This window comes from Clarias gariepinus, chromosome 8, assembly GCF_024256425.1.
Source record: "Clarias gariepinus isolate MV-2021 ecotype Netherlands chromosome 8, CGAR_prim_01v2, whole genome shotgun sequence".
Classification (NCBI taxonomy): Eukaryota; Metazoa; Chordata; class Actinopteri; order Siluriformes; family Clariidae; genus Clarias; species Clarias gariepinus.
Genome location: NC_071107.1, coordinates 3,464,171 through 3,491,651, shown reverse-complemented (window position 1 = coordinate 3,491,651; position 27,481 = coordinate 3,464,171). Strand labels below are relative to the sequence as shown.

General features: G+C 38.4%; 1 protein-coding gene across 1 annotated transcript in view; it reads left to right on the top strand.

The window, feature by feature from the left end:
* Nucleotides 1–20,327, top strand: part of nr3c2 (nuclear receptor subfamily 3, group C, member 2) — a 108,954-nt gene extending 88,627 nt beyond the window's left edge. The window contains exons 7-9 of the mRNA XM_053501622.1: nucleotides 6,126–6,256; nucleotides 17,713–17,870; nucleotides 19,097–20,327. Coding sequence (XP_053357597.1) covers nucleotides 6,126–6,256; nucleotides 17,713–17,870; nucleotides 19,097–19,252 — 445 coding nt within the window. The 3' untranslated portion in view covers nucleotides 19,253–20,327. The remainder of the gene's footprint in view (nucleotides 1–6,125; nucleotides 6,257–17,712; nucleotides 17,871–19,096) is intronic.
* The last annotated feature ends 7,154 nt before the right edge of the window (nucleotides 20,328–27,481 follow it).

The following is a 27,481-nucleotide window of genomic DNA, read 5'->3' as shown; positions in this document are numbered from 1 at the left end:
CAGGAATGTGAAGTGCTGTCCTGCGTTATTTTGACTGAGTGTTAGCTAAAAGGTTGAGCTCCGTAAACTTCGGAATTAATCCTGCACATTCCATCAGCAGTCACATCATCAATAAACACCGGTGAGCCAGTTCCATCAGCAGCCCATACAGTACATGCCCATGTGATAACCCCGTCTCCACCATGTTCGACAGATGATATGTTGTGCTTCGCAACACGAGCCCTTCCCTTCCTTCTTCCCGTTCTTCTCTTCTAATCATTCTGGTATAAATCACCCGTGTTTTCATCTGGCCGAAGAATCTGGTTCCGTCTGTGTTTACATTCATGAAGCGTCTCTCGATTCTAGCCTTTGTGTTCTAGTCTTGGCTAAAGATTGTGCCCTTTTTTGTGTGTGTGTTGCTGAGCTCGTCGATGCATTTCTTCTGTTTTAAGACTGTACCAAACGGCTGGTTTTGTCTGCTTTGAAAAGTTCCGTCAGGGCCTGCTTCGTTTTTTTCCCGCCTAATGACGACCTCCGTCATTCCATCAACCCCTCTTTGACCTGCAGAGTTCATGAAGAAATGCAAATCTACAGTACGTTGATGTACCTGAAATTTGTCACGAAGGAACTGAGAAATCGGCCCCAACTGACCTCCAAAAAAATGGAGCGTCGTCTACACTTGGGGTGATCGCTTTGGATTTTTTTTGTGCAGTGTAAAAATACGTCTTTTTCTACATATTTATGAACCGAAATGTAATACAGTATGTATGTTAAAAAAAATAAATCTAATTAGAGACACAGAAAATCATAGAAAAAAAGAAAAAAAGTAAAAAAAAAAATCAATGACCTGGAGGGAAAACTGCTGTACACTGAGAAGATCGTCTTGAATGAAAGCAGCATGTGAATAAAATACAGTTAGAGGTCAGTAGTTGTACGGCATAACGTAAATAAGAGATCCATGTGTGTGTGTGTGTGTGTGTGTGAGTGTGTGGACTGCTAAGTGTCCACTGTATTTCTGAGGACACCAGGTTTCACACCTCCTTCTCCTAACAACTCATTACCATTGCCTCCATAGCAACTGAGAGCCTGGTAGTGAGAAGCCATGGTCAGTGTTCCTTCCTTTCTCTCTCTCTCTCTCTCTCTCTCTCTCTCTCTGTCTCTCTCTCTCTCTTTCTGGTGCAGTGCCGGATTTGAGCAATGAGTCTGCACAATCTGAGCTACCTCTAAACAAACTTCATGTAATCTTTGCTAAACAGTCGCGATGAGAATAAATGAGCGGCTCTAATTGAAGATGAAGACGCCTCTGTGACAGGAAGCTAAATGCTGTAAAGTCTCTCCTCTCTCCAGGACTCGACTAGCTTCACCGCCACCGTCGTATTGTTCCCCCATCCGTGGCCTCGTTTGCAGCCTGATTGAATGAGACGGAGAGGAGAGTAAAACCGCGCTGACGGGTTTGACCGCTTTCAGTTCGGGATCAGCGATGAAGGAGAAAGACGAGTGCAGAGACAGGCGGAAATCTGAGCCAGTTGGCATCGCAGGTCAGAGCGGAGAAATCATAAACAGCACTAAAGATGCTTTCAGCAGACATTAAAGCGTCAACTAGTCGGAAGGGAAGGCATCTCGGCGCAAGACGGGTTATAGTCTCGGGTGACCCGTCGGTCTTTGAAAGCATTATATCCAAAATAAAAACGATACTTTAGGAACCATTTACTAGTTTCTCAGCTTGTCCGTCTCGAGGAACCTACAATATAGACATCAGTGGTTGCCTGTATACTGTATGTTCAGGAAGATGAGAACCTTTATCTCTTCAGGCTGAGCACGGCATCGTGTCCACGGTTTGCCATAGAGGACAAATTCCAAACCATTAAATGCACTATAAAAATGTTTTCCTGTTCACTAAGGAGAAAATGCATCAAACCAGAATTTAAGCGCATTACCATAGCACTGTGATAAGCGTATCACAGCTCCAGGGGGCCGGAGTTTGATCCCTAGCTCAAGGTTTGTGTGAGCTCTCGATAAGTTCTCGCCAAATTCTCAACAATGCATCAATGTCTTCCTGCTTCGTGCATCTTCGTGGGACAGGTTACCTCACCACCTCACCACTTGGCGATCAATTCTTACCAGTGATACTGATTTAAAGGTGTATTTTTAATAGGTCTGTGATGTTCTTCAATGGTATCCAGTATTAATATCAATGTTGAGTATTGGTTTGATCAACAGACTGGGATATGTGTAAGTTAGCAAGAGTTTCACTTTCCTGCAGCATAGTGGCGTAGTGGTTACCGCTGTGGCATGGCATCTCCAGGGTTGAAGGTTTGAGTCCTGCGCATGGTGGGTTTCCTCTCACAGTCCAAAAACATGCAGATTAGGCTAATCGGTGTTTCCAGATTTGCCCGTACTATGTGAGTGTCTGCGAGCTTGTGCCCTGTGATGGACTGGCACCCCATCTAGGGTGTACCCCACCTTGTGCCTAGTTCTAGACTCCCCTGAGATCTGACTCTGACTACTTTATACAAAAATGATTGAGTGAGTGAGAGTTATGTGGTGTGTCAGTGGCCCATGCGGTATTCTTGGGATAGGGAATCAGATGGGCCAGGGATCCACTCACACCTGATCAGTATTAAGCGATTCCTGAATCAAGAAGAGTGAACTGAATTCTTGCCAGTGAGGAATTTGCATATCAGTGTTTATAATCAACGTCTGGTGTTGAGTGGATTCCAGCATTTATTTCATAATGAAGAACACATTGAGTATTATTTGATCAATAGACTGTGGTGTTGTGGGAAGCGAATCATTTGCGCGTAGTGTACTGTATATGTGACAAATAAAGACCTTCTTCTTGTTCTTCTTGTTCTTCTTCCTTGTCTTCTTGTTCCTCTTCTTGTTCTTCTTCTTTCTTGTCTTCTTGTTCTTCTTCTTCCTTGTCTTCTTGTTCCTCTTCTTGTTCTTCTTTTTTCTTGTCTTCTTGTACTTCTTCTTCCTTGTCTTCTTGTTCTTCTTCTTGTTCTTCTTCCTTGTCTTCTTGTTCTTCTTCATTTTAGTCCTGGTTAGGACTCCCATAACTCCTAAGCTGGCACAGTTGGTTTCTTGAGCGGAGCCCTTAACCCCCTGATTTCCATGTCTCGCTAATACCTTTCTCCGGATACAAAAGAAATGTAAATGCAAACCCACACTCCCACTGGACTACGTGCTGCCGAGCTTTCAGCTCCTCGTCTGGCTGAAACACCTAGGGACAGCGTTTCCTCCTGTTACACAAAGCGCATTATATAAATATTTCGATATATAAACGTTGTCCACACGTGTGTCAAAGTGGGCGCTAAATTTACCCAATTGTCCAATGAAGGCATCGGAGCTCTTAAGTCTCCGTCAATGTTTGGCGGCTCAGCCAGTGGAAAGGTTGCATCGTCCAATTTGAATCGCCAAGCTGCTACTACTGTTCCACCTTAAAGCGAGACTTTTGACTCCTCGCTGCTTGTGCATCGCTTTACATAAAAGCTTTTGCAAAGCAAATCCTTCCCTTTGATGATGGATGCAATCTCAGGGTTAAAGCTTTGGTATTTACATTTATGTTCAAATCCTCTTTTTGTTTTTTGTAAGATGTCGGTTTAAAGCAACGTGATCGTATGAGTTCCAGCCCTTGGCACGGCCCTGTCTCCTGTCCTTGAGCGCTTCGTGTAACCGCCGACTCCCGGAGACGCCGATTCCGATCTCTGACCCTGCACTTCCTTTTTCTTTGTGTGAGAATAGAGGTCAGGATATGAAGTGAGAAAATGTCCTGTGTTTCACAGCCACATAGCTAGAAAAATTCAATGACTCGGATGATAGAGAAAACCTTTAAAAGCATGCTGCGGAAAATAAAGTCGCTCAGAGGCTTTCGTCATATAGAGCAAACGGGTTTAAATACTCCTAAACACACACACACACACACACTTGTCATATTATCCTCGTACGGACCTTCCATTGATTTAATCATCAATAATGCTGAGCTTCATATGAGGTTAGATATTCCTCTCCTTCTGCGGACGTTCGGTCCCCACCTAGATATAAAAACTCACACACACAAAATCAAAGTGTGGACTCACACATGAACTCTGTTTTTTTTTTTTTTTTTTCAAGTCCGGCCTTTGATTATTTTTTTTTTTTGTCAACATGACTCTGATTTAAAAGCACAGCCTCTTCCAAAACCCATAAACTCCCTCCGGCTTCATCTGGCCCGCACATTTCCCTCTCCTGGCCCTTTCTCTCCGTCTCTATTGCCTTTTTAAAATCTATTTTCTCACACTCAAAAATGCATAGAGTTGGCTTTGTGTGAAATGATTTGTTCGGTGTACACGCAGGCATGTGTGGTTATTAGGAATCCTCTTGTAGTCTCGTAGGATACAGCTCTTCATGCTCTTTTTTTTATTTTATATATAGGGTGATACACATCCTCATGCGTGATTTGTCTTTGTGTACGTCTCCATCCTGTACCACTCCGTGTGCACGACTGCTGTGATATACTGTACGTTTATGGCGGTGGGCCGAGCCAAACACTTGTAATATCATCTGTTAGGCAGCCTTATGTACAGTATCTGTGCACTGACTTTGCATTTTAATCGACCCATAAGGGGCGTTTGGGTCAAACCGGGACTTCTTGATTGTGCAGAATAACAGAACACAGTTCTGAGAGTAAGAACTCCCTTTATTTCTCTATATCATCCCCTGCTACACTAATGCTTGGACATAATCAAGGTAGAAAGTTTTCTCAGTACGCCGAAGCCATGATCCGACTGCCTGTCTGATTCGCATCCGAAACCCCGGCCTCCCAGGAACTCCTTTAACAACCCAAACGTGTGGAAATTGCTTGGAGCCAGGTCAGGACTGTACGGGGGACGTGATAATAACTCCTAGCAGAGGTCCTGTAATGTGCAAGTGGTGTTGGTGAAGGATTGTTTTTACAGTTCCAACAAACATGAGACAAGTTATCCTTTGGTTTTCAAGCGCCATTCACGGATGTACCGCCTTCTTTATAACGTCTGTCGATTTTTATCGAAAAAACAATCCGGAAACAATCTGAACAATCTTATTACAGTAGAACAATTTTTCAAGAATGAGAAGATATTCCTATAATAATGGAATTCATTATTTATAATGTTTTTAAATGTTTTAAATGAACTGGTAATCTATACTGTATGTCACTGAGAAAAGGAAAAACAATGCATTAAGCGGCAAGATAAATGAAAAGGAAATCGTATGTGCTATTTTAAAAAAACTGAACTTGTTAGTCCCCCTTATTTATTTATTTATTTATTTATGTTTAAAATTTAATTTAATTTTTATTTTTTTACTTACTCATTTTATTTTACTGTATATATATATATATATATATATATATATATATATATATATATATATTATTTTATTTTATTATATATTCTTTAATTTCTATTTTATTCTACTATTTTATTTTTTATTTTCATTATCTTATTGCTTGTATGTTCTGTAAATGTAAAAAACTAATTTTATTCTCTTATTCCCACTAAAACTTTCTTTTGAACCTTCTTTTGTAATATTGAGGTCAACAGCAGTCGTATAAGCATTTCACTTTATATCATACTGTGCATGGCTGTGTATGTGACGAATAAAATTTGAATTTAATTCACTTACTGTATCTGTTATTTTTTAAAGTAGAGGGTATTTTTTCTTGCTGACAAGGGAATTATCTGGCTGTGCCGTGAGCTTGTGAGATTCACACTGAGCTGGGGTCGGAGTGAAGGGGTGTAGGAATTTTATACAGTGTATATATATAAATATATAGTATATATAGTATAACATGACTGACAAGAAGCAGAGCACAAGCCACCGTAGCACAGTTTTCCAAACGTGAGCTTCTCCTTATGCACATAATCCACTTGTGCTGAAGCCGTTTTCCAGGTTATTTGCACCTTAGTGTAAGTGTGAACCAGCGTTGCTCTAACCAGCACACGTTCAGTCTTATGATAATATTTCCTGCACCGTAGTCAGCTTGTTTCAGTCCAGTGTTTAAACTGGATTATTGTAAAGCCCGGGTAAAGAAGGCAGAGATTTCTAACAGTACTGCAGTGTAGGATGTTTCGTTCCCGTACTAATGCTAACGCTTCTCTCCATCTCGCTTCTCTTTCCCACAGGGAGCGCATGCACCAGTCGGCCATGTACGATCTGTGTGTGAGCATGAAGCAGGTCAGTCAGGAGTTCGTCCGTCTGCAGCTCACCTACGAGGAGTTCCTGGCCATGAAGGTCCTGCTGCTCCTCAGCACGGGTGAGAATGTGTCTGTATGTACTGTGTATAGAGTTCACACTGTATGAATGTAGGAATGAGTAACAGCCGTTTTGCCAGCGTGATGAGTAAAGCATTACATCATAGTGTTACAGCGGTATAATAATGTTAATGCAGATAATCTGTTCCAGCCACCCAAACTGAAAGTGGCTCCCTTTTCTTCTTGCTAACATTTTTGGCACACATGGTGCCGTGTCTCCTATGAATTTTGCACAAAATGCAAAAAAAAAAAAATCCTCAAAAAAAATGTGTAAACTTGCTTGGCTCGGCTTCCCACTAATGCAAACAAGTTTTGAACGGCTCCCGGACGTAAAAAGTACGCACTACTTAGCCGGCGTTTGGTTCGGCTCGGTTCGGTCGCTCGTATGTTGAAAATGCTTTGTGTGCCGAGACAAATTTCTTAAGGTGAAAATCCGTGTACAAGGCGTTCGTACGCCAAGGTACCGCAGTTGTTTTGGTTTGACACGAGTACAGGAAAATGTGAAACTGTGATTAAAAACTTTGGAAGGTTTTTTGGTCTATTTCTGGCAACCGAACACCACTGGCCTGAACAGTGCTGATCATGTCAGTATTTTGTAACATTGGGGTGTAGATCTGTTCCTTTAACTTTTCTGACCTTTAACTGAGGTGTAGTGGTTAGCACTGTCGCCTCGCACCTCTAGGATCCGGATTCAATTCCCGGCCAAGCTCGATTCCTGTCTCTGTGTGCATGGAGTTTGCATGTTCTCCCCATGCTTGGTGGGTTTCCTCTGGGTACTCCAGTTTCCTCCCACAGTCCAAAGATATGCAGGTTAGGCTAATTGGCGTTCCCAAATTGCCCGTGGTGTATGTGTGTGCCCAGCGATGGATTGGCACCTTGTCCAGGGTGTACCCTGCTTTTTGCCCTAGGCCTCCTGGGATGGGCTCCAGGTCCCCGCGACCCTGAATGCAGAATAAAGTGGTGCGGAAGATGAGTAAAAGTGAGGATTTTGTAGTTTCTCAGTAACATGAGAAACTGCTTTTTTTCTCCATCTGATTAATTTGAGGAGCGAATAAAGACAGGCTGGTGAGGAGACACATTTATATGAGCTGCTGTACCGTGAGTGATAACAGGAACTTGTTCCTGTCACGTATAGAGAAGATTAAGAGGCGGTTTATTAGGGTGAAGCGCAACACGTTATAAAACAAAACAAACACGAGGAACAAATATGAACATACAGGGGCGTCTCGGCTCGCCTCGAGGTGTGCCGCGTGACCGGTGACAAACAACAAGGCCTCGCTTTTGATTGAATCACATGACTCGTTCCACTGTATGCTTCAAACGGTTAAAGTAGAAGCTGGTTTACAGTGTATGCTCGATGCTTATATTGGGGATACTTTTAAAATCATAAATCAAGATTTACAGTAGGAAAAACAAACTTTTAAAGCTGTAATTTTTTTCCACAATGAACGTTGCATTCACGTCTTATCTTTAAAATGCATGACGAAGGAAAGTGCACACAGCAAACTTTTTAGTTTACATTAATGAGCTCAATCTATCTCATAAACCCTAGTGTTCTTATTGTGTCTAGATTGTTTTTTCTTTTATCTTTTTTTATTTTCCTCTTCAATTAATTTGATTTATTGTATGTTTTATTCATTATATATAGCCAGCCATAAAAAGTATACACACTCCAGGAAAAAGAAAAATTGTATGATGTAGTGTATATTATATGAATGTAATATAAATAATATTATCATAATATTATATATAAATTTATATTCCTGATGTGTGTATAAGTTACTTGCATTTATTTTCATGTTGTTACTTTAAAAAAATAAAAATTTTTCAATTTGGGAACCTTTTGAAGTAATTTTCCCTAATAAGATAATTACTTTAATAAATTGCTAGGACATCAAAGGGTAATTATATGCTTCGCTAATTTCCAAAGCGTCAGAGTTATTCAGTGGTTATGTGCGCAAACATTCAAACTTTACACAACTGTCAAGTGTCGCTGATTAATGCAGTAATAGATGTCTTTATTAATTATACTTCTTGTGAACTTAGGGTCTAATTGCTGCACATAATTGATCCCCTAGGTGAGAGTACACCAAGCTGGTAAATGAACCTTTCACCATCACTACAGAGAACATAGGCACAGGCACAGAACATACTGTAGGCAAGACGGAGGAACCAACTCCTGGATAAGCTAATTAACTTATAACGAGATTCAGGTGAGCGGCACGTTAGCTTAGCGATTAGCACTGTGTTGCCTTGCACCTCCAGGGTCAAGGGTTCGGTTCCAACCTCGGGGTCTGTGTGTATGGAGTTTGGGCATTATACTCATGCTTGTCACTTGGACTTTAATTGCATTTCCGCTACACATTAGTTGCCCTGGTGTGGGAGAAAAATGATAATAAACATGGATCATGGTGGAATTTTTAACGATTCAAATCATTTGGCGCTTTTTATAATCAGTCACATGAAATGCACAGGAAAGCAACTGATCGTTGACTATAATTGATGATCATCCCATCAATAGTCACTGGCACAGCTGCTTATAATCCTGCACGAGCCCTAGACTGGAATGTCTCCCACGGCCTGTATAGCAGACAATTTTCATTTTTGCACCCCCAGGGTCCATGTTCGAACAGTCCTCCGAGTCCACCCGTGTTAAACACAGAGAAAAAGTGAAAGTACCATGCTTAATGCCTACAGAGCATACACAGCATATTCTCGTGTAAATTCCTATGAATATACAGTATATCAACATACTGTATATACAGTATATATATACAGTGTATATATATATATATATATTTTTTTTTTTTTTTTATATGATGCATCATTCTGTTAAAACATACAAAACTGTAAGTGATGCCAAATGTCTTTTCACTTCTTTTTGACATTCTCAGCTCAGAACTATATAATTTTCTATATTTATTTCTATTAATTCAGTTCAATTCAGTTTTATTTATATAGCGCTTTTTAACAATGGTCATTGTCTCAAAGCAGCTTCACAAAGAATTTTTGTTCTTTGTGAAGAAGAACTTTCTTTTGTTTTATTAACAAAAATAATCCTTGTAGCATATATTATTTTGAGAAAAAAAATTAATACATTTAGCAGACGCTCTTATCCAGAGCGGCTTACATTTTTTTTACATCCCATTACACATCTAAGCAGTTGAGGGTTAAGGGCCTTGCACAAGGGCCCAACAGTGGCAACTTGGTGGTTGAACCTAGGACCTACCGAACCGTAGTCCAATGCCTTAACCACTGAGCTACCCCTGGCTGAATACTTGCTCATGTCTACCAATATACTAATGCACATACGTATATATATTTTACTCATACATTTTCATTATTTTAACCTGGATTAGACGTTATATCACAAAAATTTCAACTTTTTCGTCATAAATCGTCTCTGCCGAGAGCGATGATTACCCAGGCCTGTGAAACACGCCTCCTTTATTTGTCTTACATCACAATTTCCAGGAAAAGAGAAACTTCCTTCCATCTTGATAAACTCTCAGTAACACATTAATGTGAATCAGAGTGTATCATCGCCATCCATCATTGCTGTAATCTACACATGTGTGTGTGTGTGTGTAAAGATAGTATTAAAGGGAATGAATTCAGTGAAACCGGTCAATCTCGTCAGTTGAGACTGAGTCACGCACAAAAACAAAGGCGGTCAGCGGGTTCATCAGCCACGTGTACCGGTTCTACGACTCTGTCATGCGGTCGTGGGATGAAAACGTAGTGCCAGCGGGTTCACCGTTTCAACAGGAAGCACACTCTGGGAAAATGCAGCAGCTTCGTTTTCAGAGTAAATGTGTTTTACTGCCAGGGTCACAGTCAGTCATGGGGCAGGATTCGAACTGTGCAAAGTTCATCACGGTTTGGGAAATGCTTCTGTCCTGGAACCTGAAGAAGAGCGAGACTGGGGCAAGTCGGGTGTTCGTGTCTGAACTTCCGATTATTGATAGTAATTCAATCTTCTGAATAACAGAATGCAAAATCTTATTGCATTGCAAACATTATAAAGATTGTAAATAGCTTTTATAGTGGTGAGCAGTGTCGTCTTGCACCTCCAGGGTCCGGGTTCGATTCCCGCCTTGGGCTCCGTGTGCATGGAGTTTGCATGTTCTCCCTGTGCTTGGTGGTTTTCCTCAGGGTGCTTCTAATTAAATTACCTGTTTAGTGTGAATGTTGTAAGACCAGGAAGTAAGTAATTGAGTGAGTGACTAAATGAAGATGGAATGAAAGAAGGAGTTAAGAGAAGGAGAAAGAAAGGAAGGAAGATAGAAGGATGGGATGATAGGATAGAAAGAAGCAAAGAATATAATGAACTTGATATATAAAAAAAAAAGTGAGGATAGATTGATGAAAGCCAAACTGTAAATAAGAAGCATGTCAGAGAGTATGTGAGAGAGTAGCTTAAGAAAGGAGAAAAGACGAATGGAAGGAAGCAAGGGGAAAAAATGAGGATAAATAAATGAAGTAATGAATGGAGTAATTAAGCAAGGACAGAAAAGGGTATGTAAGGAGAATATAAATAAGGGAAGGAGTGAGTAAGTGAGAGAGCAAGTAGGGAAGAAAGGAAGGAAGGAGACAGTGAACAAGGAAGAAAGGAAACGAGTGAGCGGTATAGGAATAAAGGAAGTGGGTGGGGAAAAGATGAACAATAGCAAAATGCAAATGGGGAAGAATGCGAGCGAGTGAATGAGCAAAGCAGGTACGGAAGAAGGGAAAGATAAAAGGAGTAAAAGTGAGAATGTAAATAAGGAAGAAAGTCAGGAGCAAAAGAAAAAAAGAAACTAGGGAATAAAGTGGGTGAGTGAAGGAACAGTGAATGTGAATGAAGAGCAATGAAGGGAAGAAAGTAGGAAAAAAATAATATAAAGAAAAATATATAGATAAAGAAATCGAGGGGGAAGTAAAGGAAGAAGAAAGGAAATAAGAAAGGAATTGATGGAGGGAGGCGAGAATAGAGGAAGAATTTACTGAAAATATTTGGGTGAACAAATAGGGAACAATTATGGAAGGAAGAAAGAAGAAAGTAAATAAAGGAGTGAGTGAGTGAGTGAGTGAGTGAGTATGGAAGTAAGCAAGGAAATAGAAAAGGAAGTGAGGGAGAGAGCATAAACAAAAGCAAAATGCAAAAAAGAAAGAATATGAACGAGTGAATAAGCAACAAAGGTAAAGAAGGAAGAAGATTTAGGAAGGGAGTGAGTGAGTATGGAAACAAAGACATAAGGATGGAAGAAGAATGTACCGACAATAAGGAAGGAAATGAGTGAGTGAGAGAGTGAGAGAGTGAGAAGACAAGGAGAAAGGAAGGAAGGAATGAAGGAAATCAGACTATTTAAATAGATACTAATGATCCTCTTATTGAATGCATTATAACACATTATGAACTTGTGCATCGTTTATTATAGAAAATGTTGAACTCTGAAACGCTTCCTGCTCCTACTGTGTGTGTGTGTGTGTGAGTGTGTGTGTGTGTGAATCAGGTGAAGTTTGAGCAGAAGTTCTCATAGCGCTGTTATTTCTCCTGATCCTCTGAAGCTCTTCCAGAGAGCCCTGCTGTACTTAATCAAATCCAGCCAAGATCCAGGCTGCTCTCCAACTGCTGCTTTTTTTTCTCCTTCAATTCCCTCAAACAGGAGCATTTGGAGGGAAGAAGCGAGAAGAGAAGAGGCTTAGGAAGTTGGATCGAGCATGACTCGGCCATTCAGGCTATGTGCTTTGGCCGTGAATAGTGGCTGGAATTGACAGATGTCTCATTCTTGTGGGTTGTTTCCCCCCTCGTCTCTCCAGCTTGACCATAAGAAACGCAAAAAAACGAGCTCCGTGCCGCCGTCCGCCAGACTCACGTCAGATTCCGTCACCTGAATTATTCCAGTCATCAGGACAAAAAGCTGATATTAGACAAACGTTTACACGGTTCGATGGATTCATAACAGTGGTTACGAGAGGAATTTTTCCCACGCCGAAGCACAGCCTCTGGGTATGAAGGGTAAAAGTATTTGCCCCCCGGTAGTAGTAGCAGCTGTGATGCAGTCGTGTGGAGGGGTGAGATTGGGAATGGTGCAATGCAATCATTGAAGATGATTTATTTCCTGTACCAGCACATTCCTAAGTGATTTATTGCTTTTATACCAGGGCACCTTAATTATTACCCTTTTTTTTTTTTTTTTTAGCATCATACCTCAATTTAATCTATAAGTATATATGTCTCATTTTATTATATAGTCCTATATAGTAAAATATCTACAAAACATTCATTTATCTCGCTTCAGTTTAATAAGGTTTAATTTCATTTTTTAAAAAAAAAAAAAAAAAAAAAGCAAAAACAGACCATGTTCACTAATCACTGATCGCTTCCCATGGTTAAGCACGCATTTTATTCTCTGATGAATTGTTTATGTCATATTGAATTAAAAGTTTATATCTTATCTATCATTGTGCATTTTTTACTGACGCTGCATGACGTTATATTTGGGCCCATATTTGAGAAAAAAATCTTCCGCTTTTTTTTTTTTTTTTTTGCAGTAAGAGAATTTTTTTCCCCTCTCTCTTAAATTCTCCCTCCTGCCAACACTTTGTACAGGCCATTGTTGCCAGATCATTTTAACAAAAATCCCCTAGGCAATACCGAAATTCTGCCCACTCCAACAAAATTCCAGACCAAACAATATCTGCAGTAGAACTTCTACTGTAACCCTGTAAATTAGCCCACTTTAATAAACAACATGATACAAAAGATTTAATTAATATTATGTTTTCATTTAAAGATGTTTTATTTATAAAAGAAATAGGTTCTGACCTTTTTTGATCTAGTCTGAGCAAAAAAAAAAAGTCATACAATCCGATTCTCTCTTTGTAGTATCGAAGAAACCTTTGATCTTAGATGTTTAACATAAACAAATTCAACTAAGTCCCTGTCTAAGTCGTTGCCATAGAAATGATAAGGCGTTACACATTACTAGGCATTAATTAATGTTAGAGCTGAAAATAGAGAATTAATAGACAATTTCTGATCAATCAGAGTGAATATTTCAACATTGCTGTGGTATGAAAGACCTTTTTTTTCATTAATATTAGCTTCCAAATATATAGTATATTGTAGACCTTATTGTTTGTAATATTAATAATAGCAGTGCAAACTAATGTAAAAATATAGAATTTCTTTCTTTTTTTGAAAAAACAAAAAAAACAAAAATCCATCTGGCACATGGCACATTTCCTGTCCCGTCACCCAAATTGAACATTTTCAGCATCTCTAAAAACCACAGTTGAATCCCAAATATTCATCACTGGCAGTGAGTCAGAAAATAAATGACTTCCAGTCGACATGCAGTTCGCTGGAGGAAGTAAAAAAACAGGCTTCAAAGAGGTTTCTGATGGAGAACCTGCAACCGCGGCGTGGGTCAGTGAGCGAGTGAGATTGAAGTTCCTACTGTACCGCACTTAAAGTTCTCAATAAAATACAGCCGAGTCTCAAAAGTCTCAAAGATCTGCTTGTGTTTGATGAGTTAAAACTGAACACAAAATAGCTTGATTCGATTATTTAAACACATTTGCATCAATTTCCAATAATAGATTTCACATATGTTTAGAAAGCAATAGGAAGTTATTGTGCATATGTGCTAAAGCAGCGTCCTAATTGAGATCGTATCGAGTGTTAGTCGTTAACAGATGACGACGATTAACAATGCGTGTCAGGGGTGTACTTACGCCACCGGTTCAATTAATTATCTGTGTCAGAGTTTTCAAAAAGGAACCAAACGGCTCGAACAGATGTTCCGACATATTTCGATTTTCTTCAAGGATTTCTCAAACATTTGAAAACGTGTATTTATCAGATGAAAGTAATGTATTTATAAGTTTGATAAAACATCTCTGCTTTGATAGAAGTGTCGATTCATTGTCTCTAACTGCGGCTCTGACAGCTGTCGTAGTACTTTATCTTTTTGCGGCAGAAACAACTTCTGCTGAACTTTTATAACAAATTTCCAACGCTGAAGTTTTCCGTACGGGGATGTTTATGGATGGAATGTGAAAGCAAGATAGCCTGCCTCAAGCGAAGAAAGAAACGTAGGAGATTGCTGCAATGACCGGATATTGGGTTAAGAACACATTCTGTCCAGCACATTATTAAAACCTGGTAGGATATAGTGCTGAGCCATCCATTTCACACAAGAAAAAAAAAAATCCATCCAATGATCAGACATCACTTAAACTTTTGCTGCAGTTGCATCGCAAAGAAATCGGAGCTATGTTTGTAGTGAAAGTGAAAGTAAGAGCAATTCCATATGCACGTTATGTGATATATGTCCATAAGAACACCACTCGTTAGTGAGACTCAACAGCTAAAAGGCTTCAGTTTGCTAGGGAGCATAAATACTGGACTTGATGGAAATGATGGAAAAAGGTCATGTGGTCCAGATAGAGTCTATTCCAGAGTGATGGACGTGTCTGGGTAAGACGGAAAGCGCATGAAGCAATGCATCCATCATGCATCGTATCCACTTACTGTACAAGACTCTGGGTTTGCTTCAGTTGCTCTGATCAGCAACATTATGTGGCAATAAAATGAAGTCAGCTGACGACCTAAATGTACCCAATGACCAGGTTATCACATCTATGGAGTTTTCCTTTCCTGATGTGACTCTTTTTTTTTACACACTATTAAGGCAGCCGTGCCTCCAGTTGCTCGCGCTTCCCTCTTTATGCTCTTTGTAAACAGCTTTGCCTACAGAAACCAAGCCACATAAATAACCCTTCATAACTTCTTACGATGGCTACAAAGTTTATCAGCTCGTAATCACATCACTTTCCATTCGCCGGAGCTCTAAATACCAAATTAAGGCTAATGATGCCGCAAGATGTGGGTCAGTGGGAGGGAAGAAAACAGCAGGAGAGGCGGGGAGGGGTTTATCACATGTCTGTCAATCAGCGGAAGGAATGCTCGAGCGATCACATCGCTGTGCTTATACCCTGGTGTACACTGAGATCTGATGGAGAAATACATGTGGCACTTTACACAGATTCCTGAGGGATCAGAACACAGAAACCAAAGAGCCTTAAAACATGGTGGACACGAGAATCAGTCTAATTGGTTTGTTTAAACCCTGTCAATCAAAAGTGAATAAAAGTGAGTTTGACTTAATGCGCCCTTTTTATTTGTTTGTATTCTCCACCCGGGGCATTTAAATATGTTTGTAAAGGTGGAGTTACATAAAATTTTGTATGAAGAACCCGAAAATCATCTAACTTTTAATACTTATAGCGATTGGTTTTTGCGCATCAGGTTACTACTGTATCAGATGCCTGCTTATTTTTATTTGCTACGGGAGGAATAAAAACACACTTCCTTGTTCTGTTATCTTTGTTTTTGAAGTCCCTTTTTATTTGGTAATCTGATCAGAGAAACTAAATCAAGAAAATGATGTAAAACTTGAAAACTCCCAAGTCTGAGCTAGTCTCGGGTTTGATGAGCTGCTTTTAGATTGGATAAACAAAGCTAAATATCTGGCGGTTTTCTTTCGTTACAGTTCATCAGGTCCTGGAATTAGTCAGCTGAAATACTTTGCAGTTGCTGTTCTGGTCACCATACCGTACTCTCACGATTATAAAATAAAGAAGGTCATCACCTAGTTACTTGGTTAGCCATTTTACTAGTATTTACTACATTGGACATGTTTTGGGTGTCATGGAGGAGGATCTTCTTTTAGATTTTCCCCCTATTGTGACATCATATAAAAATATAGATGAAGAGGTGTATTTCAACAGGAGCATTAACATACAGAGGAGCTCTGAGATTCGTTTCAACTTGATAAAGAAATCGTAAAATATGGGACCTTTAAACGTCTCATCATCCGGATCTATAACCCAATGTAATCTGTTTAAACTTTAATTTAATTTGTCATATACAGTACGATATGCAGTGAAATGCTTAATTCTTCGCATATCCCAGCTTCTTGTTGGTACTGTAGGCAGGGGTCAGAGCGCAGGGTCAGCCATTTCACGTCGTCCTGGAGCAAACAGGGTTAAGGGCCTTGCTCAAGGGCCCAACAGCGGCAACCTGGCAGAGCCGGGGCTCGAACCGATGTACATAATCATCATTTATTTCTGATTACAAAGTTATTAATTTTTGCAAACACAAGTCAATATTATAGTAAGTATTTGCTTAAAATAGAAAATAAAATGAAACAACAGCAAAAAAACAAAACAAAAAAAAATCAACAGCTTAGTTTATTGATATAGTACTTTTGCATCTTTTGCATAACCTCAAACCATCCTTCCAGAAGTTGTTAGCTTATTAACTTCTGAAGCAATGATGTAACATTCCTACTGCAACGCTTACACGTGGCATACACACAGTATTGCTGTTGTTCTTCTTTTGGCTGCTCCTGTTAGAAGTCGCTGCAGCTGGTTCCCTGTTCTCCTGTTATAGGAGTCTGAATATTTGATTTGGCTCAGGGTTTTTTTATACTGAATGCTCTTCCTGACGTAACTCTTCAGTTTAATTTGGGCTTGAGAAATATCAATAAGAACCCCCTTCACCCCCCCCCCCCTAATATTTTTGTATTTTTATTATTATTATCATTATTATATTTGAGATACTGTAAAAAAAAAAAAAAAATGCAATTTTTTCTTGGGACTACAGAGGTGCATCAGTGGTGCAACTTTTTGCAAATTTAGTCTGTCTGTAACCGAATGACATGAAGAAAGATCAGCTATATAAGGCCTTAATTAAAACCCAAGCGCACAGATCTGTCTGGCCAACACAGCAACGGTCAAAAACAATTAAATAGAAATACATGTGAGTATGTAGAAGCCTTGCCTCGCTGTGTGTTAACGGGGGGCTTCAGACATCCAACTGTGTGCTTGGGTTTTTCGGATATGTCGAGTAGAATGAAAGTTATCATTACTTTTATAGCATGTAAATTTTACCACTACTGGAATATGGAAATAACTTTGCAGAAATGTACTCTCAAAATAATCATATAACAGTATTTTTTTTTTGGTCACAGAAACAACCAAAAACAACCAAAAAAAAAAAAAAAACACATGATCATGTGTATCTGATTGTCTTAATTGTCAAAATTATCCATCAGATCAGGGTTTTTCCTTAAAAAGAACAATAAATAAAAATAAATAAAAGCTTCTGTATGCTACAATATGAAATTTTTCACATTTAAGAAACAGCAATAATGATAAACGGCATCGTGCATTACTAAAATAAAGAGATGTCAACTATTAAGATAAATATTCAACCATTTGGCTTCCAATGCCGGGGATATAAAATAAATGAATAAATAAAAAATTTTTCACACTTGAACAAGGACAGACTTGAATTAACTCTAACTAAAAGAGTCATCGAATGCACTGTGTGTCCTTACTGGTGCACCGGAGGAGCAGGATCACTGTGGAAATATGTTTAATGCTTTTCTGTGCTGTTTAACAGTGCCCAAGGACGGCCTAAAGAACCAGGCAGCGTTCGAGGAGATGAGGGTGAATTACATCAAGGAGCTGCGGCGTTCCGTGGGCAAAGCGACAAACAACTCGGGACAGACGTGGCAGCGCTTCTTCCAGCTCACCAAACTACTGGACGCCATGCATGATGTAAGCAGAAAACAAAAACAACAACAACAACAACAACAGCAACAACAGCAAAGCTCTCTGGTTCTCAGTCTTAACAATCAATAAGTGATAGAACTAGAATGAGAGCTGTAATGGTTCACTTAAATAAAAAAAAATTCTCTCTTTTAAGCCAGATATTTCTAAAAAAAAAAAAATATTTAATTGTCAGTTGTAAATAAGTAAATTGTAAATAAGAACCAGAAATCAAGTACCAACCTGGTCCTGACTAATAGCCTGCAAAGGGAAATAAAACTATATTTGATTTAATTAGCTATTTCATGCATAAATGATTATAAAGCATATCCTGAATCTTAGTGTGTTTTAATTAATCAAAATGTCATGCAAGTGAATTTGAACTTAAAATTTTTCTAAAAAAAAACAAAAAAAAAAACAAGCATGCTATTAAAAGTGCTGTATATAAGAGTTACGTAAATGTAAGTTAAGTAAACACTGTACATTCAGGTATGTAAAAGTACAGTAGGTAAAGGAAAAGCTAAATAAAGTAAGAAAGCAATATTAAAATTAAGTAAAAGTAATTAAGAAATAAATGTAGTAAGTTTAAGTAAAGTAAAATAACTAAGAAAAAATAAAGTTAGTCAAAGTAAGTAAAATTAAGTAAGAAAGTATATATATATATATATATATATATATATATATATATAACAAAAAAATAGTTATATAATAGTAATATTATATAATAATTGTATATTTGATTTGTTGTAATTATCTTATAGGAAATGTATGATAAAGTAAACCAAATTGTTTATTTATTTTTTTTCCAGTGCAATGTTAGTAATTGATTAATACTTAAGGAATAAAGCAATACACTGGTAAAAAAAAAATCTACTATTCTTTTTATTAGCCTTGGTTAGACTTGCTGTGTAAAGACTAAAGAGAAAAGCCTAAGGCGTGCTGCATCTGTTGCGTCTGCCATGTGCCGTGTTGAATTGTGACGAGCAATATTTCTGGAGCGATAAATATCAGCATAATGATGTGTATGACATTGGAATGGTTTGGAGGTGATTTCTATTTAATGATATATTTCTAAAAACAGCTCTAAATTAATGGCCTGTGAAATGATGGAATCATTATTTCAACCCAGAAATGCAGAGCAAACTAAGGCTTTCAGTATTTGTGATAGCGTTATTATTAGCATTATTGGCTAATTCATTACTGAACCTAATCACGCTTTCTTTGCATGACTGCAGCTGGTGGGGAACTTGTTGGACTTTTGCTTCTACACTTTCCGCGAGTCTCAGGCTCTGAAGGTGGAGTTTCCCGAGATGCTGGTGGAGATCATCAGTGACCAGATACCAAAGGTGGAGTCGGGTCTCACACACATCCTTTACTTTCATAAGAAGTGACTGGAGATGAAAAGAAAAGAAAACAAAAAAACGAAACAAAAAAAAAAAAAAACGGCAAGCGATGAAGGAATGAACAAGAAGCAGAAGACACGGAGAAGGAGAACGAGCAGGCCACGTGGCCCGGGCCAGCTTGCTATGCACAACGTCAGGCATGAGCGGAGGCTCAGATGTACGTACGCCAACAAAACCCCCTGCGCAGGGACAGACGGAGAGCGAGTCAAGTTGTCTGTAGCCAGCCAGTGAATTTTAGAGTTCAATTCTCCTTGTCCCCAAAGACAATGCTGACTATCTATGGATATGAAGCCATATGTTTCTTTGGTAAAGCTGTAGTGCACAGGTACAAGTGTATAAATAATACTAAAACACAGTTGTTATACGGAGACACGGTAATGTCTTTGCCTCTACACTCTACGTACATCCTGCAATGAAACCCTGAGGCATTTATAGAATTTAACATTTCATCTCAACACTACACCATACTGTACTTACGCTTTGGATTTACAATTTAAGGAAAAAAGAAAAAAATATATATCTTTAAAAAAAAAAAACTGTCTATAATATATTTCTGTAGCAAATCTATCATCATTAACAGGTTTTATTTATTATTTTATAAAAAGAAAAAAATAAGAGGCAAAAGCGAGGACATTTTCTAAGGGCTACACTACATAAAAATCTGAAAACTTTGTCTAATTGGTGTGTATTAAAACCACAAAGCGGTGTGCACCGGCTTTTAGCCTCATTTAAATGAACAGAACAATCAAACCTGAACTGATATGCAAGCCCTTCTTATGTTAAAAAAAAAATATATGAAAATAATGAGAATCTTTTTGTAGTCTCCGGGTAGAGACAAGGGACCTGGCAATCACATGCTTAAAGTAGCTCTCTGAAAAATTCAAAAATAAGAGACTATTGTCATGAACGAGAAAGCACAGAAGGGCTTTGATGTGACCTTGAGCTAAACGAGGTGCTCCAGGAAACGGATTTCCATTTCACTATACGGACAAGGCGAACGCTGAACAATCAGTAAGACCATCAGAGCAGAATTTAGTTTTTAACACACTAACTGGGTGAGATTTATATATATATATATATATATATATATTAAAATAATAATAATAATAATAATAATAATAATACTCTACAAGCCCTTCTTTTGTTCTCTGTGCAATTTTTTGCTCCCAGTATCAGGACGTCTCGTGGCGAGCCAGACAGGAAGAGAGCATGAACATTTTATTATGTGCTCATTCAGAATTAAACAAAAAACTACAAACAAACAAACAAACAAACAATAAGACTCTTATCAAGTGTATCTGTAGTGTATCTGTGATTACCGAAGACAAGAACATCAGTGGTGAATGAATAAAGGGATGAGCGAAAGTTACTCTCGACACTCTCACGATGGAATCTAAAGGCTGTTTATGCAAAATATATTTTCAGGATTTTTTTTTTTTTTAGATAGCTCAGTGATTCTAGGTGTTGGACTACTGATTAAAAGGTCCCAGGGTCAAACTCCAGCACCACCAACATGTCACTCTCGGGCCTTAAACCCTAATCTGCTCACATGTGTAATGAGAATAAAACAACAACAACAACAACAACAACAAAAAAGAGCCACGGATGTAAATTGAAAGCGAATATATCACAAAAAAAATCATTTTAATATTTCGCTTAGACATTAGAAAAATAAAAGCCCCAAACCTCAATTAATAGATATTAAATTTCTCTTTATAGATAATTTCAGTAAAACACAAGAATACAACCGATTACAATGTGTTTCAAGCACAACACCTACTGAAGCACCTGTCAATCACAGAGTCTCTGAGCCGTCACATCATATTGATCAGAATTAAATCCACCATTAAATTAATTTCCCCTAAACATGGGAACAAATTGTGTCTTGTGCAAGAAATCTTTGCATTTCGAGGGCTAGAAATAATAAAACTTGGCCCCGATTGTTTTTTCCCTCTATGACTCCAGGGTTTAATGCATCGCAACAGTTATTAATACTTTTTCATTTGAATATTATATGATACAGTTATGTAAATGGAGTTTATTGTGTGTCCTGCCTGAAAATTATAGGCGACTCTCTTGCGGCAGCGGTACCATAGTCACACTTTTCTACAATTGGAATTTGACCGAAGACTAATAGCATCACTCTTTCCCTGTACAGTGGACAGGTGACACAGACTGTATGTGTCTTAAACATCATTATTGGACAATACCGGAGTCAGGAGTATCACTGTAATTGGGGCAGGTTTGGCTAGGATGTGTTAGAACATCTTCATTTCCCTCTGTCTGTCTGTCTGTCTGTCTGTCTGTCTGTGTTTCCTTCTTTACTCAGTCTTGGAAAATTCCTGCCCACGACCCGGCTCTGTCCTTTGAAACACCAACTGGGAAGCACGAGGGCTAAAACGTGCTTCCTTCAAGACACGTGAACTACTTCTTTTCGAACAGTGCAGCGTAACATGATCTGCTAGCGACACTGTTACTGACAGGGGAAGAGAGTAAGAAGAGAGTAACCCCTCCTACTCAGAAAGTACACCAGTGCTGCTCTCATGCCTCCCAGCTGTGTTGTTTTTTTTTTTATTTGGACTCAGAATCTCCCAACCATCACGTAACCTTTAAAGAAATCTTGCTTTTTTTCTTTTCTCAGTAATGAAAGCTCAGCATTCTTGTTGGTAATCACATATATGCAGCAGATAATAAGATAAGTTAGAATTTTTTTTTTTCAAAGATAAAGATAACTTTGGAAAGTAAAAACTGATCCCAACATCAGAAGTCAATTACGAAAAAAACAAACAAAAAAAAAAATAGGTAAACAGACTTAAGCCCCACCCATCAGTTTCAGGGACCAATCAGAATGCCCAATCAGAGATGTTGTTTTTATTTTATTTTTTTACATATATCGTATCACATTACAGACAGCTAGTAAACCAGATCTCTTAACAAATAAACTTTTTTTGTTATTAATAATAATAATAATAATAATAATAATAAAGTATTGCAACTACACTGAAAAGTTCCAAAATGGTGCTTGTATTATTATTATTATTATTATTATTATTATTATTATTATTATTATTAAGAAGAACAATAGGTATAAGATTTTCACTAGCTGCACATGTACGCTTAGATGTAGAAGAAGAGCTATTTTCACACACACATACAGCTTTGATACCGAAAACTCTAACACGACTAAACAGCACTAAGAGCTACCGTAGCCTCCAGCTTAGTGCACCCATGTATTCCACGTTACTGAATAGAGGATGTTTCCTTTCCTACCCGGGTCTAATCCGTCCACTTGGGGGAAAGCCCTGATGTATAGTGCTTAATGAAACTGTGGAGGTGAAACCGTGACGCTACTGATGAAAGTGAAAGGGGGAAGACAAAAAAGCTTGAGTTTGTTCTGTAATGCTGTAAAGTGAGACGGAGGAGACGGGCAGGGGTGAGGGTGCAGGAAAAAAAACAAACATTTTGTTTCAACAAAATGAATACAAACATCTCTACAAAAATCACTGAAATGCACTTATTATCATAATAATAATAATAATAATAATAATAATAATATTTAATTATCCATCCAGGAACCTCTGTAGTCCAACTATGGACCGTGAAGGCTAATGGTAACTATTATTGTATTTATTTCCAATTTTTTTGATTGTGGTAGGACCTCCAGTCAACATTCACAATAATAATAATAATAATAATAACAATAATGCTCATTCTTTACTAACCTATTATTATTATTATTATTATTATTATTATTCCAATTGTTGGAATTGAAGTAAAAACAATAATAAATAACAATAATTATTATACTTTGTGTATTAAAATTGTAATAACTACTGCATAAGTTATTATTATTATTATTATTATTATTATTATTTCAGTGATTCTATGTGAAAGAAATTTTTACTGACTCGTCTCCTGCCGCATGATTGATTTGCACAGCAGAGATAATGTGATGTCAAAGAGGACCGGTGTGTGTGTGTGTGTGTGTGTGTGTTTGAGTGTGTGTATGTGGGGAGGGTAGGAACGGAATAAGGCACTTTTCTTCACATCACACATCTATGTGTGTGTGTGTTTGTGAGATAGAGAAAGAGAGAGAGAGAGAGTGTGTGTGTGTGTGTGTGTGTGTGTGTGTTACATTGTTAGTTTACATGCTTGTTTCTGAAGTGTACAATGATGATAAAATTGGGAATATAGAAAAGCCAGAACGGTTCTTTAGACCCAATCAGCCCCATGTCGCTTGTTTGTGTACATACACTGCTACTGCGCTGAAAATGAACCTGCGAAGTGTGTAAAGGACCTGAAAATATTTGATCATCTTTTTTTTGTAAACTTCTGCTCCCTGTTTTTTTCACCTTATATATATATATATATATATATATATATATATATATATATATATAAAAGTACATAAATATATATATATGAATATATGTAAATGAGAATAATTGTTGAAAGGTTCATAGGTTGTATGGCGAAGTATTTTTGAGAGAAATCTATTTTGCTGGTTTAAAAAAAAAAATAATAATACTTTGTCTACAAAAGACTATACAAGATTTTTTTTTTGTAAAGTGAATTGTTTATGCATGCTTTTTGAAGATGTTTACAGTGTATTTAAGAAGGGAAACTGTGCCTTTTTATCAAGCGCGAGTTACCATTTTACAGTATCTATCTATTGTAAATAAATCAGTTCTTTATGTTGCTTTGTATGAAACGTTTCTACTTTCACCATTTGTTAAATGGGTGTAAAAAAAATGTTAATGTGACTCCCCTTTCATTTTTATTTCATTGCTTGTTGAGTGTTTTTTGTATGTGTGTGTGTGTGCGTGTGTGAATTGAGCTCAAAGCCCCTGTAAGTGTGACTGAGAGATGATTGTACATTAAATTGTATGTATGAGCTACTTTTACAATCTGAATGTGCGATTGACAAAACCTGTTTTTTTTTTTTTTTTAAACGCTGTCTTTTTTCCCTTTGCTTTGCTAAGAGAAGGGATTCGAACCCTGGTGCTGGTGCATACAACACGCTAAATTCAAGATATAACAATCGCCAAACTGGTTGCCAAACTTCGCTGTGCTTTCAGTTGCCGCAAATCACTCTGTCATCCAGCGGTCGTCTAATTTAGAACAGCAACACGCTTAGTAATGCTTCCTTGGATTTCGATCAAGTGATACAAACAAGAAAGAGAGAGAGAGAAAGAGGAAAGAAACACACTGTGAGATGTGAAATGTAGAAATGCTCAGATCATCTGTTCACACCACAGGACTGACGAGGAAGTTAATATTCAAACAACAACAAAAAAAACAACAGAGTTGAATTACGACAACTTTAAAAGGTTAAATTCAGTCATGGTGCTGAAGACGACACACACACACACACACATACACTCGCACTGTTTGGGTCTCAGAACCATAGAGAAAGCGAAGATCTTTCTTCTGTTCCATTTGAAATTTGAGTTCGTATTGCACAGAGGTAGCGCTTAACTGTTTTGTACATTTTTATTTTTTATTTTCTATAATATTAATACTATGCATTTGTATAAAAGCATTTCCGCGTCTTTCTGCGACGTAAGGGCAAAGTGTGTTTCCTGTCTCAGACCATCATGTTAAACACACCCTGCTTTCTCTTCTTCTTCTTCTTCTTCTTCTACTTCTTCATGTCTCTGTGCAGGACTGTTAATGAAGGACAGTCAAAAATCTCCTTTTTTTAATTATTATTATTTTCTTGTCCAGCGTGTCAGATGTTAATTTTTAGGGGGAAAAAACCTAATGCTGGATTATAAGTCCAGCTCTAAGAGAAAAAGCCATATCTCCGCCTCCCTCTCCCCCTTTCTGTTTGTGATGGAAACCTGTTTCCGGGTCACATAAACTTTCTTTCTTTTGTTTAGTTTTTTTTTTTTTTTTCTGATGGACTTTTTAAATTCTTATGCTTTGTACACTACCGGATAGCGAACTCACTTGACCGTAAGGAAATATTCAACATCAGCAAACGACAGATGCAACTAGTTCTTCTAAACTGTATATCTTGATTCAGATATTGCGATAACTGTGTTTGGAGAAATAGCAAGGGATTCCAATAAATCCACTAACACCTGCATCATGTGTCCGTTGGTATTTTTGAATCAAACATTGATTAATAAAATAAACATGAGCATTAAAATTATGTCTAAGGTCAAAGCCACTGGGGCAGATCCAGGACAGATCCAGGATGGATTTAGGACGGTCCTAGGACAGACCCAGGACAGAATCAAAAGACAAATCTAGGGCAGAACCAGAAGCGACCCAGGACAAATCTATGCCGGGCCCAAGAGACAGATTCAGGGTCAATCTTAAACAGATCCAGGGCAGAACCAGAAACAACCAAGGGTAGACACAAGAGCCAGATCCAGGACCAGTCCAGGGCAGATGCAGGAAAACATTAGGGCAGACCCAGCATGGACACAGGAAAGATCCAGGACAGACCCAGAACAGAGCCAGGAATGATGCAGGAAAGATTAAGGGGAGACCCAGGATAAACCTAGGACAGACCAAGGGTAGACCCAGGACAGAACCAAAACAGATCTACTGTAGAAGTTATGCAGGAAAGAAACAGGGCAGACTCAGAACAGATGTAAGAAAATCCCAGTGCAGATAAAGGACAGACCAAATCAGATCCAGGACAGACTGAGGAACAATTTGGAAAAGACAGAAGAAAGATCCAGAGCAGACCCAGCACACACCCAGTGCAGATCAAGAACAGACCAAGAGGAGACCCAAAACAGACCCAGAGCAGATACAGGTCAGACCCAAAGCAGATACAGGTCAGACCCAAAGCAGACCCAGAGCAGGTCCAGGGCAATTCTATTCAATACAATTGTATTTATATAGCACCTTTTAACAATGGTCACTGTCTCAAAGCAGCTTCACAAAAATGAAAGAAATTTTTAAAAAAGAAAATTTTTGAAAGTGTGTATGTGTAAGAAAAATGTGTCTATGTAATAATGAGATGAATGAATGAATGATGAATGAAATGTCTCTGATGAGCAAGCCAATGCTGATGGCGACAGTGGCAAGGAAAAACTCCCTGAGACGGCAATAGGAAGAAACCTTGAGAGGAACCAGACTCAACAGGGAACCCATCCTCATCTGGGTGATAACAGATAGAGATGATATAACACCATGTGTGTTTTGCAGCTGAAAGTTCAATATAACAGAAGTTCTTTAAATTAACACAAAGTCCAGTTCAGCATAGGGACGAGTCAGTAGATGCAGAGGGCAGATGGGATCTGGATCACTGGGAGCACAGGAGCAGGATGTGTAGCTCCAACCATAATAAGCAGAATCCAGCTGGAGCTGGTCCTTCTCTGGATGCCTCAGGAACCTCGCAGGGTTGGACTTTGTCTACTGAAGCTGGTACAATCTCCAGATGCACCAGAACAGAAGGAGAGAATTAGCGTAGTTGCCATTCAGGATAGATGTACTGGAGTATGAGGTTATGGGATGAGTTACGCGTATGCCAGATTAAAGAGATGCGTCTTGAGTCTACTTTTAAACTGGGAAAGTGTGTCTGAGCCCCGAACACTGTCTGGAAGGCTATACCCTCTTTTGTAGATCTTTTGTGATCTTAAATCTCTGGGCAGACCCAGAGAGTCAAATAACTCGCACTGCTCTCAGGGTGGGAATGATGGATGTCACTCAGCAACAATGAGAACAACCAATGCTGCAAACTGATTCCCTAATGGCGGCCATGTTTTTTAATAACCTTAAAACCCAAGTGGCCCAGATCTGTGCCAGGAACACAGCACGTTAATGACAATAAAAAAAATCTGCTTATATGGAAGCCTTGAAATATAAGTATAGCCTTATCATTTACATTAGAAATCATTTCTGGGTTTATCCCCAAATAAACATTAGATTAAAAGACCTTTGTGTGCCACACTGTGTAGAAACTAAATCTGTAAATCTAAAGTGTATATGATTGTTCCGAGAGAACACCAAAACAGGTTAAAATTCTTCAACTTTTTAGAAGCTTGTTGATTAGTGATTTGTTAGCGAAATAGTACATTTGCATTTCGGCTCGGGCTACAGTATCTTCTGCATGCCTCACCTGCTTGGCATTTTTTCCACCATCCATCTAGGAACCTCTGTAGTTCAACTAGGGACCCTGGGGGCTAATGGTGACCAATGCATTTAAACCCATTTTTAAAACCATGGTAGGACCTCCGGTTAACATTCACACATGCA